A 15,045-nucleotide genomic window follows, 5' to 3' on the forward strand; every position below is an offset into this window, starting at 1 on the left:
AAAATGGAGCAGCAGGTTTTTCAGGCAGAAATACGAGACAATAAAATAAAAACTTCCTGCTGCGGCATCTTAGTCTGAACACCAGCTATTTATCAGGCTCCAGATTTAATGATCTATTGAAGATTCCTCTGGAAATAACACTATCTGGACAGGTTTCACAGAATATAAGTTTCTTCAGATGGGCTTCTACAATAAGCAGCTTTTTGTGTCCATCAATACAAATCAACTAAGATGAAGCTGACAGCAAGATGAGAAAAACATTGAGAAAATGGTGGGCTTGTAAGACACTCTATTGTCTATACAAATAAAAAGATTTATTTAAGTTCTCTATTAGCACTGAATTGGTTTCAGAGACTTGTATTGGAGTTTTAAAGGCAAATCGGAAACTATTTCCTGGAATGACTCCTCACAGCATGCCTTTTGCTACTTAGATTATATTTCTTAAATTCTGAAGAAATCTTTTGCTTTTTCCCCCTTCTTTGCATTTTTGGTGCTGAGCTGTATCCGGTTTTCCCACACTCCCGCTTGTCAGAGAGAAGAAACCACAAAAATGTAGCAAAGCAAAGTTTGTCCAAAGAGCTGCAATTCCATCTCAGGAGGATAAACATTCCTAGTGCCAAGAAATGAGTACAGTACACCAGCACCTTCAAATATAAAGCCCCGCTGTGCGATATGGGCACCCACCTATTCACTAGCACAATTAGTCTATCACTTCCAGGAGCAGGGGCTACCTTACAACAGACCAGGATTACATCAAGAGAGACCAACCTGTCAGACTTGAAAGTCGTATACACACTAACCCTACCAGCTAAATGTCTGCTTTTCAAATGCTCTTAAAGATAATCTGGTATGAACACTAAAAGGGATTTGGCAAAGAAAGTTGGAGCTCCTTCCCAGTTTTACCAGTGACCTTCATCTATGAATTTCAGTGTCTTTATTAATCTTGCCTTGGAACTCATAGAGAACCAGATTTAAGATCTGGGAGAGGCTTTCTAGTCCAATGTCCTCATTTTATAGATGTGAAAACTGAGGTCCACGCGTGACTTACCCAATGCCATACAGTCACTTAACAGCACGACTGGGGCTAGAACCCAGGACTCAACTCCCATTGCAGTGCTCTCCCTGTACAGCTCGGCCAGTAAACACTATTTGTGTTCAAGAAAGCTATTACCATGCAAGTCCAGGATTCTGACTTTGCTTGGGTTGTGTGGTGATTTAATAATATAATTCAATAGCCACAAAGGACAGCTTTTGACTCAGATGATGAATCTGAATCAAATACAAAATAGAAGAAGCATCAGTTTCTTTCTCTGGGTTCTAGGAGTCTTTGGTGGCAACTAAAGTTGATCATGCTAAGTACTAGTAAAAATGAGACCTTAATGCAACATTAGGGAAACAAAGAAAATCTCACAAGGCAAATACTGTGTTGGAAAAGCATGTTTCATATAGACACCTTGAAAAGATCCTTACTTTAAAAGTGAAGGCTAAGAGAAGAGAAACAGTACCCAAATTTGTATCTGACTAGTGACAGAAAGGTTGCAAGTGGGGATTCAGTCTTTCAGAATTAGATTTAAGATTGAAACTATCTCTTTTGAAGGTATTAAATGCACCCTACAAAACATACAGAATATTTCACAAAAACTGTTAAAACTAAGGTCAATTAAACGAATTCATCTAATTTACATCCAGGTCCGTATCTGCCCATTAAAAAGCATACAAAAAGAGAGTTTTCCATAAAACATAAAAGATTAAGACTGTAGAAAAGTTTGTCAAAGTATGCCCTTCCGTTTCTGGAAATTCAGATGTCCAGATTGTTCTTATTTGATTTCAATTGTGGTGGTGTAGCAAAAGTAGTCTCTTGGTACTAGTCATTGAGCACCCACATATTCACATCAGCAGGAAGTTACAAATGAAATAACAGACAGTCTCAATCCTGGAGCAGCCTAAAAACCAATGAGGGTAGATATAATGAACACAACTTAAAATACATCTAACAAAATAAAATAAAAAAAGATGAATAAACAATTATGAACAAACCAGAAGTAATACATCTGATTTCTCCTAGATTGCTCGAGTATTTACAGTGAATGGCACCAGGAAGGATTTAGTAAAGACTAAGTACTCTCTCCTTAAAACAACAGTCTTGTCTTGAAGGCATAGTGAAGAAAGGACAATAATCCTATTATATTTCAGTGATACAATACTATGACCTAGACAAGATACTGACACACAAAAAACTTACTTGGAAACTCTTTGTGATGACATCTTCCTAAGCACCTGCTTGTGACTGGGTGGGGGTTTGGGGACCAGAGTTGAGGAAGAATTTGGAGATGGCACCACTTTCTGTGGCAGACTGGTAGGCTTCTGGGCATTGGCAGTAGCATTGGAGATTCTGTAGCCTGCATTATGTACAGACCACAGATTGGAACTGGGTAATATGAGATTGCCAAAGATTGCCTGCAAAAAGAAACAGGGGAAAAAAAGATTGATGCCTTCCATTAATTACAACCCACTTGCTACAAAAGTCTTTTACACTTGTCTAATTACAGCCAGTAATACTGGAACAGCCCAATGAAACAGAGAATTGATCAACATATAAATTTTTGTAAAAAGTCCTATATTGTCAGCCCAGTTTTAAATTTTGAGAGAGTGATGGCCAGGAATTGTGAAATGATATAACATACAATACCCTGAGACAGAAATGAGAAGATCTGAGATCTCATCACTGCTTTGCTACTAATTACAAATATGACCTTAAGAAAGTTCTCAGTTTCCCCAAAATGGGATAAATAACACCTATCTATTGGGAAGACAAAATGAGGTAACTTAGGAACAAGCACTTAAATGCAAAATCAATAAACACAAGAATGCTTTTTGCTTGGAGGGTAAGCTTATAGACAAATCACTAAAGATCTGGAAATCATGAAAGTTAACATCTATCTGTAAGAAATGAGGAAAAAGTAAACCATTCAATTCAACAGTTTAGATAGTGCTCAAGTCGATTGATTTATTTCTTCTATGGCTCAAGGTTTTCTGTGTTTTTACTTTTCAAGTTTCAGCACTATTTGCAATAGCACATGATATAAATCAATCTCACCAAAATTCTGGTGTGAAATAAAATTGTAGAAAGGAAAAGCAGTAACACAACTATATTACACAGTACTTTTCAGAAAAGGTTTTTCAAGCACTTGATTCCATCTCTAGCTATTGTATATTAAACCAGATGTATAGGAAGTTTTATTCCTCCACAACAAGTTAATCAATAGAGTGGGAGAGAAGGAAGACCTATACCTAAAGCATTCCTCAAAATTCGTTTACACAACAAAGGCACTACCATCAGATGGAGAAACTAATATAAATGACGGAAATGACAATTCAACCATATTTCCTAATTGTTTGAAGTTTCTACTTTTCCAAGCCCCCAAGACTCTGCTAGTCACTCAGGCTCACTACCTAGATGTCATTCTCAACTCCTTACTCCTTCTCACCACCATTCCCAACCCCTCACACTCATATCTGATCTGTTGCCAAGATGTGTTAATTTTACCTTTGTAACATCTTTTGTACATGCCCTCTTCTCTCCTCTGGCATTGCCAGGCCCTCATCACCTCATCTCTGGACTACAAACGTCTGCTGCTGGGTCTGTTTGCCACAGGTCTCTCCTTACTTCAGTCTATTCTCCACCCAGCTGTCAAAGCATCTTTTTAAAACAGGCAGGTCTGACGATGTCACTCCCATACTCAATAAATTCCAGTGGCTACCCATCACTTCTAGGATAAAATCCTCCATTTGGCTTTCAAAGCCCTTCATAACATTCCCAGGCCCACAATCTTTCCAATCTTCTTACATTTTACAATCTCTTGGCCCTGTCCCCCCCCAATATATTCTTAGATTTGGTGACACTGGTCTCCTTGCTGTTCCTTAAACAAGACCATTTATCTCCTTACACTGGGCATTTCCCCTGGTGATTCCCAATGCCTGAATGCTCTCCCTCTTTATCTCTGCCTCCTGGCTTCCCTTAAGCCCCAGCTAAAATACCATCTTCTACAGGAAGCCTTTTCAGATCACCCTTAATCCTAGTACCTTCCCTCTGTAGACTATTTCCAATTTATCCTGTATATAGCCTGTTTGTACATTGTTATTTGCATATTGGCTCCCACCAGATAGTGTGCTCCTTAAGAGTGGGAACTGTCATTTGCCTTTCTTTGTATCCACAGTGCTTAGCATGGTGTCTGGCACATAGTAGGTGCTTAACACATGTTTATCAACTGACTGACTGACACATGAACTTCTGAGAATGAAACCTTAGATAGACTTAGCCAGATATGGGATTCATCACCAGCCAGGGATGGAAAATAATTCTTTGATATTACGAGGGGCTGTAGAATTCATCAACATTTCAAATGGAAAACACTAATCCACATTTAATCAAGATTGAAAGGTAGAAAGTTCTATATATCTTCCTTAAGAGGTTTATGTCATTACCCCAAAAGTCTGCCTTTCAGTAGTGATCTGTGCATAGCAATTAGTTTCATGTTCTTAAACATATTTATCTTTGTCACTAAAGGCAGATTTGTCTTCTGGCCTTTTGAGAATAATCATTACCTACAGAAGAACCTTATTAAAAGGAGTAATTCTGATTGCATAAAAACATACACATTATTAGAATCAGCTAAGTTCTACTACATTATGGTATCAAAATAGCAAAGTGTTATTTATATTCCATTTGTAAACTTATATAAGGATTGCATTTCATTGTACTTTAAGACCAGTATGTTATTTGTATTCAAAATATGCAACGAAACAGTGAGCACATATAAGCCCTTCTACATCTTCTATCTACCTATGACATTCTACAACAATCTGATCAATCTTTATCTCCAACAACCAAAGAAACTGAAAAACAGAAAACACAAAATTAATTGAAGAGCTGCACTCTTAAAAACTCCCATATATATGGGCTCTCTTATGCTTCAAAACATGTCTTGGGGGCAGCTAGGTGGCGCAGTGGATAGAGCACTGCCCTGGATTCAGGAGGACCTGAGTTTAAATCCAGCCTCAGACACATAACATTGACTAGCTGTGTGACCCTGGGCAAGTCATTTAACCCCAGTGACTAGCCAAAAAAAACAAAAAAAACAAAAAAACCCCCACAAACCCAAACCAAACAAACGTGTCTTGAATTGCATTTTGGGGTAGGAGGAGAGACCAAACTGTCCAATGTTCCTGTATAGAAATATTGTTTGAGTAAACTCATGGTCTGATCACTTAGAATCACAGAAGCTTAGAGCCAGAAGAGATCTCTAGCATAATTTAGTCCAACCGTCTCACATTTACAAATGAAGAAATTGAAGAAGGATGTTTAAATGGCTTGCCTACAGTCATACAGTTAGTTTGTTGCAAAGGTGAATTGGAACCTAAGTCTCTTGGCTTTCAGGCCAAATCTCTTTCCACAATTCTATAACCTGAATCTACACATTCTTATAAAAGGAAAAGGAAAAAAAAACCCTGCATCACCATAATCTTAGAGTTCCATTACTTGTAGAGCCTGTACTCTAACCTGATTTCCTAGGACTCTGTACTCCTTGTATGCACTCACCTTGTACTTTGCATTGTATTTATCTGCATAGCTATTTTATCATTTCTGCTAGATTGTAAGAGCCTTGAAGGTAGGAATTTATTTATTTTTGTATCTCCCCTAGCACTCTGATTCTTAAGGGTAGAGACTATGCTGTTATTTAACTCTTCATCTCTCTTGGCAACTCATAATAATTGTTTGAAAAGTTTTTTAAATTAATTTTTATTTTCATTATGAATATAACAAACACCAAATAGAATAGGTATTTGTGTGTATGTAACGGAATGGAAAAAGAAGAGCGTCTCTATAAATATATAAGTATGAATGAATTCAAAGGGATAGGTTTGCTCTGGTGCTCATCAATGTCCTCTATTCCTCAAGTCTTACAAAATGAAGACTCATCTAAGGACATTCATACATGAAAATTCTATATAGGAAGTCAGTACAATCTATGTGTGTTGCAATCACCTGAGGAATAAGGGTCATACAGTTAGTTATCAGTTAATTTACAGAGAATACAGGGGCTTTGGATACACTGGTGATTCCTCAAGACCTAGTATCAATATATCAAATCACTTTGCTATATTTGACTGGCTTTTTTCTTGGGTGTGGGAAAAAGCTTTGCAACAGAGAGTGGACTCAGAAAACCACAGTCTGAAGATTGGCTGATTCCCAGGAGAAAGACAGGAAAGGCCCTTCTTCTCCCACATGTGTCTGGCAAACATAAGGGCACTCGTGGGTGGGACAGAGGAGTTTCTGATAGACAGAACACAGACTTCAACTTGGAAGGTGAAAGGGGGAACAAAATCTGGGATCTTTCACCAGTAAGCTAGTGCTGTTCACTGATTAAATCCTTGGGAGGTTTTGCCAGAAAACTCCCTTCCCTTTAGCCCTCACTCAGGCTTCATGGTACTGGATCTTAGACTTGGATGACCACCTGTGGTGAAATAATTGTCCAGACTGATAGTTAAGAGAACTGAAGAAGGCAATACAGGTAAATGCCACGTAGCGACTTTTTACTTTTTACAATAGGTGATTATATGTCCTTTTCTCTTGCTAAAATAAAGAAATCTTTGTTTTTTGTTTTCATATCACTTACATTTTCTACCATATCTCTTCTCCTACCCCTTCCCAGAAAGTCATCCTTAATATGAAAGAATAAAAAATAGAGGAAGAAAAAAAGTCAGCAAAACTAGCCAACATATTAAAAAAATCTGGCATTATATGCAGTGTTTGATGTTCAAGGTTTCCAACCTCTGGAAAGAAGCAGGGGGTATGCATCTTGTCACATCTCTTCTTTGGAGCCAAGTTTGGTCATTATAATTTTAGTCTCAATTGTTTTGATATTGTTCTTTCCACTGACTTTGCTGTAGTTAGTATGTATACTGTTTTCCTGATTCTGCTTACTTCACTTTGTATCAGTTCAATTATCTTCCCATGCCTCTCTGTACTTCTCAGTCACTATTTCTTACGGCAAAGTAATAGTCTATTATATTCACGTACCATAGTTTGTTGAACCATTCCATAGTCAATGGGCATCTACTTTGTTGCCAGTTCTTTGTTACCACAAAAAATGCTGCTAAAATAATTTAGTGTGTATTGACCCCTTCTTTTTGTTATTTACCTCCATCTAGCAGTAGAATCTTTGGGTCAAGGGACATTAACTAAAAAATCAGTCACTCTTTTCACTTAATTCCAAATTGCTTTCCAGAATGACTGGGACAATTCACAGCTCCACTAACAATCTGGGCTTGTTACCCCTCCCCAACACTGACTTTTCTCATGTTCAATCATCTTTGACAATTTTCTGGGTGTGAGGTAAAACTTCAGAGGGTTGTTTTGACCATTTCTCCTTTTATTAAGTGATTTGGAACAGTATTTTACATAATTTTTAATAGTTTGAAATTCTTTTGAGTACCATTTATTCGTATCCATTGTAGATCCTTCACTCTTATTCAGGAGGTAGGGACTTCCAGGTATTGTTGTCATGATACACAGTCCATCATGACCCAGAGAAAGTCCATATTATATAACCAGGAGGCATATTTTAGTGTGGTTATTTCTGGTTGCTAAAGTACTCAAGTGTTTGTGAGCCTGGACGAAGATAACAAGATGAGCACAACTTCTGGACTTGGTTACAAAGTCCACACCGCTCTGTCATGACTCTGATGGAGGAAGGGCAGAAGAGCTTAAGCTACTGTTCAAACCAAAGGGCAGCAGGGAAGGCCAGATGTGGACCACCCAAGGAAATAAGGCAGTGTTTTGAGTTGCCAAAGACACGTGCAACTCTTCGGTGTATCTTTCTGTCTCTAAAATGAGCTCTTCTTCCTCTTCACTCTTAATAGTTCCAAATATCTAGTTCAGGGTAGGAGATGATATAGGTGGTTGAATCTGCAGAATGATGAAGGAGATATACAATCTGCCAATCAATCAGAGGCCAGGATGCTGTCATTACACAGAATGAAGTTAACTAGAACACAAGGATATCACATCCATGACCTTTTTCTTATTAGAAGCAGCACCTTCTCAAGTGAACTAATCAGGCACAAAGCAGCAGATGCTGAAGTTTATGGCAAATAACTTACTTCTCTGTCAGAGATCAGATAAAATCATGGCTTCTTTCACATTTTGATGGCAACGCAGTATAAAAAGTGCTAGACTTAGGGGCAGGAGAGACATGCATTCAAATCCTACCTCTAACACTTAGTGGCTTGTGACTATGGGTGAGTTATTTGGCATCTCTGTCTCAGTTTTCCCAACTGTAGAAAGGGAAGAATGCTAGCAATTGCACCTATTTCACAGGGTTCTCATGAGAATCAAATGATAGTGTACGTAAAAGCTTGGCAAACGTGGAGGCACTATGCAAACGGCAGATTTTTATTATTGGTTTTTTTGTGGAGATTTATTGCTGTAGTGAACTGCTGGTGAGGAAACCTCCAGCAACACAGATCAGCATGGGGAATTTCCTACACCAATCTATAGACAATTTAGGACCTGACAGATACATCTTAGGGAGTAGCCCTTACAGACTTACAGACCAAATGATTTGCCTAGGGACACATAGCTTGTAATGAGTCAAAAGCAGAATCTGAACCAAGGTCTTTCTGGCCCCAAGACCAACACTGTTATCCACTATCCCCAGACTGCCTCTATCAATATTATTATTATTTTCTCCCAGTAAGGTCCAGTACTGTGCCCTACCAGCAAGCAACTCAATAAATATTATTGGCAGACTGAATGAGTTAACTCTTTTAAGCAGCTTCTAAAAGTGTATTAATCAATGCCAGAGAATAATTTATATGCTCGGAGAAAATGTTTTATAAGCTGATGTTGACTCTTCTGGAATACTTCTTTTTTTATGTTTAAAAAATATCTTTATTTGTAGATTTACTAGTAAGACAACCAGGTGACACATTTCTTTTAATCTTTCCCTGTAAGTCAGGTTATCCTACCTTTAATCATTTTTCCTGCTCTTTTTTCTTTAACCTCTCAAGTGAATGAACTAATTTTCAAAGCCTTTCTTAACTGCCTGAGTCAGCAGAGATTAGTCTAACCCCAAAATATACCTCATTGTATTAGGTACTCCAAAGCTTTGTTAATTTCAGATTCCTCACCTTTATGGTACCATTTTTGCCATCTCTGTACTTGGCACAGAAAAATGACTAAGACTGGCAGTGTTGAGTCAGCTTCTGTACTTTCTTTCTCCTGCCTAGGAATTAGTTTCTTCTCAGTTAATTTTGTGAGGCTATATTTCTCATTTGTGTTTTCTGATTAATGAAAATTATTTTTATCGGTGGCCCCTTGCTTTCTACTCATTTACATTTGAATGTTTCTTGATCATGTCCAATATCATTTAATTAATAGTAACAAATAGTACTAATTAGTAGTAAGTAATAAAAAAAATCTTAGTCTCAGTTTCTTCATGTGTAAGTGAAGAAGCTGGACCAAATGATCCTCTAAGAGCCTTTCTGACTCTATATTTATGTATCTATAAATATGTCAAGAAAACTGCTTAATTTTGTTTTCTAAGTCAATATATCATAATGATCAAGAAAAAAAATAAGTCTTAAAATGAGTCCATATTATTCTGGGATTTAACAGCAAGTCCTACATTCATATTAAGTCTAATACTAAATCCCTTTAAAATTGAAAAAAAAAAGTCTTTCTTTAAAGCAAATTTGGAAAAATGGCATTAGTTTATTTGGTCAATTATGGGTCCTACTTTCAGTGGTCCATGGATGGCATTTTATTTACAAATTTTAATAATTATTTGTATATAGGACTAACTATACTGTTTATATCTTTGTTTAAATAAATATCATATTTTACCAATGCAAGAAACTCACTCAATATGATGGGTTCTCTTTTATTTACCCCTCAGGAAACACATCATTATATAAACCCTAGAGTCACGTGTTCTGTAAGCATTTTTCATATGGCTGGGGGCCATGAAATGAGGAGGTCTTGTCTTTTGCCCATCTTGCACAATGGTACTACTGTTAGTTCCTCACATGCCCATACACAAACAAACAGATACTAACCATAAATCAGAGTGAAATGATGGAAAGAAGCTGTTCATTATGCAGCTGTAGCAAAGTGACTTTTTGAGAACACTGAGCATGTTCAAAATATAGCACAAGAGCTATCTTCAATACCTGGTAAATGTACTGCTCCCCAGTGCATCCCAAACCATCTGAATTCTGCCAAGTCATGGTTTAAAATGTGATTTCAGATTTTTTGCATTTTCTTTCTTAACCCCGAGGCTTCTTTGGATAAGGCTATTAAAAAAACCAGCTGTAAGTAGGTGAGAACACTTCTCAATCAATCAAAAAACCTTAAGCTAAGTTCCAAAAGTCTTTAAAAGCCAGTTGATGAAGTAAAATGACTTCAAACAAGAGGTCTGCTTCAGTTGGTTTTGAAATTTCTTCATGCTCTCTGGGTCTTACAGAAAACCATCAACTTAGTTACAACGGGAGGCTCCTCCAGAAATGGAACATGTGTGGGTTTCCAGCACAGGGCAGAGAAGTAACCATATAGAGGGAGAAGAGGAGAGGCCTCTGGCTTCCCCATCCCCTTCTACCTGGATTGAAGAAGAAACATTCCAGCTCTGCAGGGTCTAGAGAAGACTGGCATTCCCACCTCCTCACCAGGATCCCAAACAGCATCCCCAGATCAGCCAGCAGCAGTGTCTACATTGCCAGGAGCTAAGGGCAGATGGATTGGAGACAAAGGCTTTCAGCAACCAGGAAAAGCTATGAGTTCTTTCTAATCCTGAGCCTACTGTCTCCCTGGAATCTGTATGTACTTCTGGTAAAGGGTGTCACAGACCCTGGGGAGGGAGGATCATTCTGTACCAGCTGTTCTTTTTGTACCATATTAGTAAATACCCCTTTCTAAAAGCCCTTAATGCTGGCTGATGGAAGCACTTGGGGTGGATGTGGAGGGGTCAAGCCAGTGGCATTCAAGAGTTACCCCTGACCCTTCAAGGGTATCTCTAGAACCCTAAGGGGAAGATGTAACCAGCTTTACTCTGGGAAGCTGAATCATTGGTGGGAGTAGGAGTTGTGATAGAGATTCTCAGAGCTTAAATGAGCTATGCATAATATTAATAACAATCAACACAAGTGGTCAAGAGCTATAGCTAAAAGGCACACTAGAATAAATCATTACTGATCTTACTATTTAGCTCTGATGTTCAGATATTGAAACCTTGAACTATGAGCACAAATGGAATTTTAAATATAAGGACAAACATTAGAATTTATAAATACTTCAAAACAGAGGAGAAAACCATGAGTTCAGAGTCTACCATTAAGAATTTCTATGTTAACTAGGGCTGCCAAAGCCAAAGAGTTCATCACCAAGTGGCCAGACTACTTGTGATGAGTTTCTCTGTGCTCAGCTAGGCTGGTTCTTGGAAAGCAGATATAGTCTGTTGCTGGGACCGTGCTTGAAGCCAAACTGGCATGGAAGAATCTGGCAGAGCTTGTGCTCCTTTGCTCTTACCTTAGAGAAGTCAGGGTCATTTGTATGCCATGATAAGGCATCAGAGACACACAACGTGGGTAGGACTGGACAGGTTGTAATCTGTAGTGCTACTTTTAAAATACTCAATAATTCACACTTGCATTTCTCATAACCGATCTGAATGAAAGATTTTACTGTATTATGTGCTAGATTAATATAATAATTGTACTACTATAGATCCTTATAAATCCACAGTTAGCTTTAAGGTACTCCTCTAATAGAGCAGTAGGAAACTCATTCTAACATGGGGGGAAAAACTCTATCACAACATAGGATTTTTATAGTATCTTTTTTTTTTCCAGAAGAGTTGAAAACACTTCCACATATATCTCATTTATCTCTCTCTATTTCTCTCTATTGTCTCATTTTTTCTCACTATGTCCCTCTAAAGTAAGAAAAACCATGTTTGTTAAGTTTTTCCTATTTGGGTTGAATTCAGATTTGTTACTGTATCTCCCTTGGGGATATTTCATGGAAGGGCCTTTCTGCAGGTACAAATATATTGACTGTTTCTTGTTGGCCATGAGAACTCTTTTAATTGGCAATTAGAACTCCATGGATATATTTAAGGGACAATACCTTGCCCTTTAGGACTCTTTTTCCTGCTGACCTTGAAATATAAGGTCAACTCTTTCAACTCCTAAGAAAGCCTATGCCCATCATGGGGCTGCCTCCTATTTTGTCTTCTTTCCTTTGGTACGGTGCTTTATGGGTGCTCAAAAGGCACCTGGCCTCTCTTCCCTGCTGAGAACCTGAGCAGCAAAGCATCAGCTATTGAAGCCATTACAGGGAGAGCAGTGGAAGAGGAGGACTGGCCAGGAGATGAAGAGTTGTCCAAAAAGAGAAAGAACATGGGAAAGAAAGACCCCACTTGCCATGGATCAGGCTGTACTCAATGGAGATGAAATATAAAATCGCCAATCAGCAGCTCTGTTGCAAACGTCCCAGTGAGGCTTGAATACTAGCCTCTCAAATGATTATAATCATTCTGTGATTATTAATCGCTCAGTATTCCTTTTCCTGTGTAGGAATAAAATCGGATTCAGATTTGTACCCTGGATACCTTTTTTTTTTTTACTTCCTCCCCTCTTGCTTGGGGAGGACTCCTTTCACTAGAGCTCAAAACAGAATTATTTTTTAGGAATCTTGTAGTTGAGGGATATAGTGGTGGTGGAAAGCTCTGGGAGCCTAATTCCACTAATGAGGAGATAGGCAACCCTACAGCTATGGATCCAAGGTACACTATGAAGGCAGGTAAAAAACCAGCGACTGCTGCCAAGCCCTGTGGCCCCAGCTTAGGGGTACATAGCAAACTGCTATGTCAGACTCTCAATCAAACAGGATGATCCTAGGGCAGTCTGCAGTAGAGAAAAAAGAAATAAAAATTGTGACTAATTTCTGAAAAAGGTCATAAAGGAAAACAAAAATCAAAGAAGCAGTAGGCCATGAGATCCAAGTTATCACCCCCTGGGGCCTAACCACAGACATGTAGTTTTGCCTTCAAAGTCCCCAAGACTCACCTTGTTTACATCTGCCTTCCATCAAGCTCTATGGTGATGAAGATGTCCTGGGTAGTCACTGCAGCACCCTGCTCTTTCTGCCATGCTGAGAATCTAGCATATTATTGTTGGCGGAATGAAAAGAAGACTGAAAACTCCTGCTGAGGTTCTCCTCCCTTCCCTCCTTGCCCTCTCCCCTTCACAAACACACAGCTGCTGAAGTTCTCTGAGAACAGTATTACTTCCTGCATGGAGGCAGAATTTTTCTAGGCCCGAGCCCTACGCACTGAACTTTTTGGATCAGATTGGCAGGAATCGGTTGTGTGTGCGGATCCATTCCAGAAGTGAAGGGTGATAGGTACACATATGCCTGGAGATGCTTGGGCACATACACGTGGGCACAGAAACACACACACTGTCACTAAAGAGCACATTACGCTTTTGATGCTAGGAAGGGTGTGAAAGACTCGCTAAGCTCAGCTTCTCCTGGCGCCTGCCTGTTACAGTCACGTTGGTCTCTGTTGGCCCTGCTTCAGGAATTTGGATGAGTGCTCCCACTCTATATCCAAGCTGGTTCAGAAAGTGGTAGAAAGGCCAAAGTCAAGAAACAAATTTTCCTCTCATTTAAAGTGACCCTGCTATCACAGAAAATTGAGTCATCTAAAAATTGAAGAGTTTTATACCAGGCTGCAGGAGGAAGAAGGATGGATAGAGGTGGGAGGAAAAGAGAAAAGTTTCAAAAACAAACCAGTTTTTTAGTTAATGGAAACTTCAGGAGTACTGCCTTGGCCATCAAAATGTACTTAATTTTTCTGCTTTCTGAACTGCTGGACTCTTTTCAGTTTGTATGAGGCAGAGGAGACAGTGGGAGGGAAGGGGAGAGGGGGTGTGAGCAGAGGTTTAACAAAGGATCACTTTAACAGAAACTACTGAGTAATCGCTCTGCACTGGGCCAAGAATAACATCAGCTCAATGTCAGCAATTAGAATTGGGTCAGTTAGGCCCCACAGCCAGCATGGCCCTCCTCCTAGACCCCAGCATGGAGAGCTACTAACACTGATGTCATCAGCTGTCTCCATCGCTCATGAAAGACCCTCAGACAGAGATGAAAGAAAGGCTTTTTGCATTTTCCTTGAGGGCTAATAACCCAGCTTGAGGGGGAAATGGAGAAAGAAACTGAGGTCAACAACTCAGGAAAGAAAATACACATCCGTGTGTGTGCGCGCGCATGCACGTGTGCATGTGTGTATACATATATGTGTATATATGTAAATCTATGGTACATATAGTATTATTACATATAAATATATTGTTATATATGTTCAGAGAGACACTGCAGATACATTTATAGTTATTAGAATGCAAATGTAGATGTTATGATTTTTTAAAAATAATTTTTGGTCCAAAAGGGGTTAATCTGCTAGAATCAGGGTACACTGAAAGAAATTCCCATCTTGAAGCCTAGGCCCAGATATTAAGGTGCTGCTTGCTGAGCAGCACTAGTGAAAGTACAGCAACAGTGGTGGAGAGCAAGAAAACATTTAGATAACCTATTTATGAAGAAGGGGAGAAAAAAACAATGAAACACAAGTTCCTAGAAAAGAACGTCTGCCAGAGAGTTTGTATGGGAGATTCTGTGCTTCCCTCAGCAGACAGACCTTTTGTAATACTGATGCCCTTTGAGATGATGTGGAAAACCAATACAGTTCTAGGATATTCATAGGATGATAAAGAGGCGGGAGGGGATTCTTTCCCTCCTCACTCTGGCTTCCATGGCTTCCATCGAGTCCCAGCTAAAATCCCAACCTTCTACAAGAAGTTTTTCCTAGTGTCCCTTAATACCATTGGCTTCCCTCTGATGATAATCTCCAACTTATCATGTGAAAGGATGTTTACACACACACACACACACACACACACACACACACACACACACACACA

General features: G+C 39.0%; 1 protein-coding gene across 2 annotated transcripts in view; it reads right to left on the reverse strand.

Annotated features, from left to right (window-relative positions):
• Positions 1-1,419: 1,419 nt before the first annotated feature.
• Positions 1,420-15,045, reverse strand: part of TTLL5 (tubulin tyrosine ligase like 5) — a 230,980-nt gene continuing 217,354 nt past the window's right edge. For both annotated transcript variants that reach the window (XM_027844934.1, XM_027844933.1), the window contains exons 22-23: positions 2,243-2,457; positions 1,420-1,943 (exon numbers count right to left, since the gene is read on the reverse strand). In XM_027844934.1, coding sequence (XP_027700735.1) covers positions 1,928-1,943; positions 2,243-2,457 — 231 coding nt within the window. In that variant the 3' untranslated portion in view covers positions 1,420-1,927. The remainder of the gene's footprint in view (positions 1,944-2,242; positions 2,458-15,045) is intronic.

This window comes from Vombatus ursinus, unplaced genomic scaffold (assembly GCF_900497805.2).
Source record: "Vombatus ursinus unplaced genomic scaffold, bare-nosed wombat genome assembly UNPS02014945.1, whole genome shotgun sequence".
NCBI classification, from domain to species: Eukaryota; Metazoa; Chordata; class Mammalia; order Diprotodontia; family Vombatidae; genus Vombatus; species Vombatus ursinus.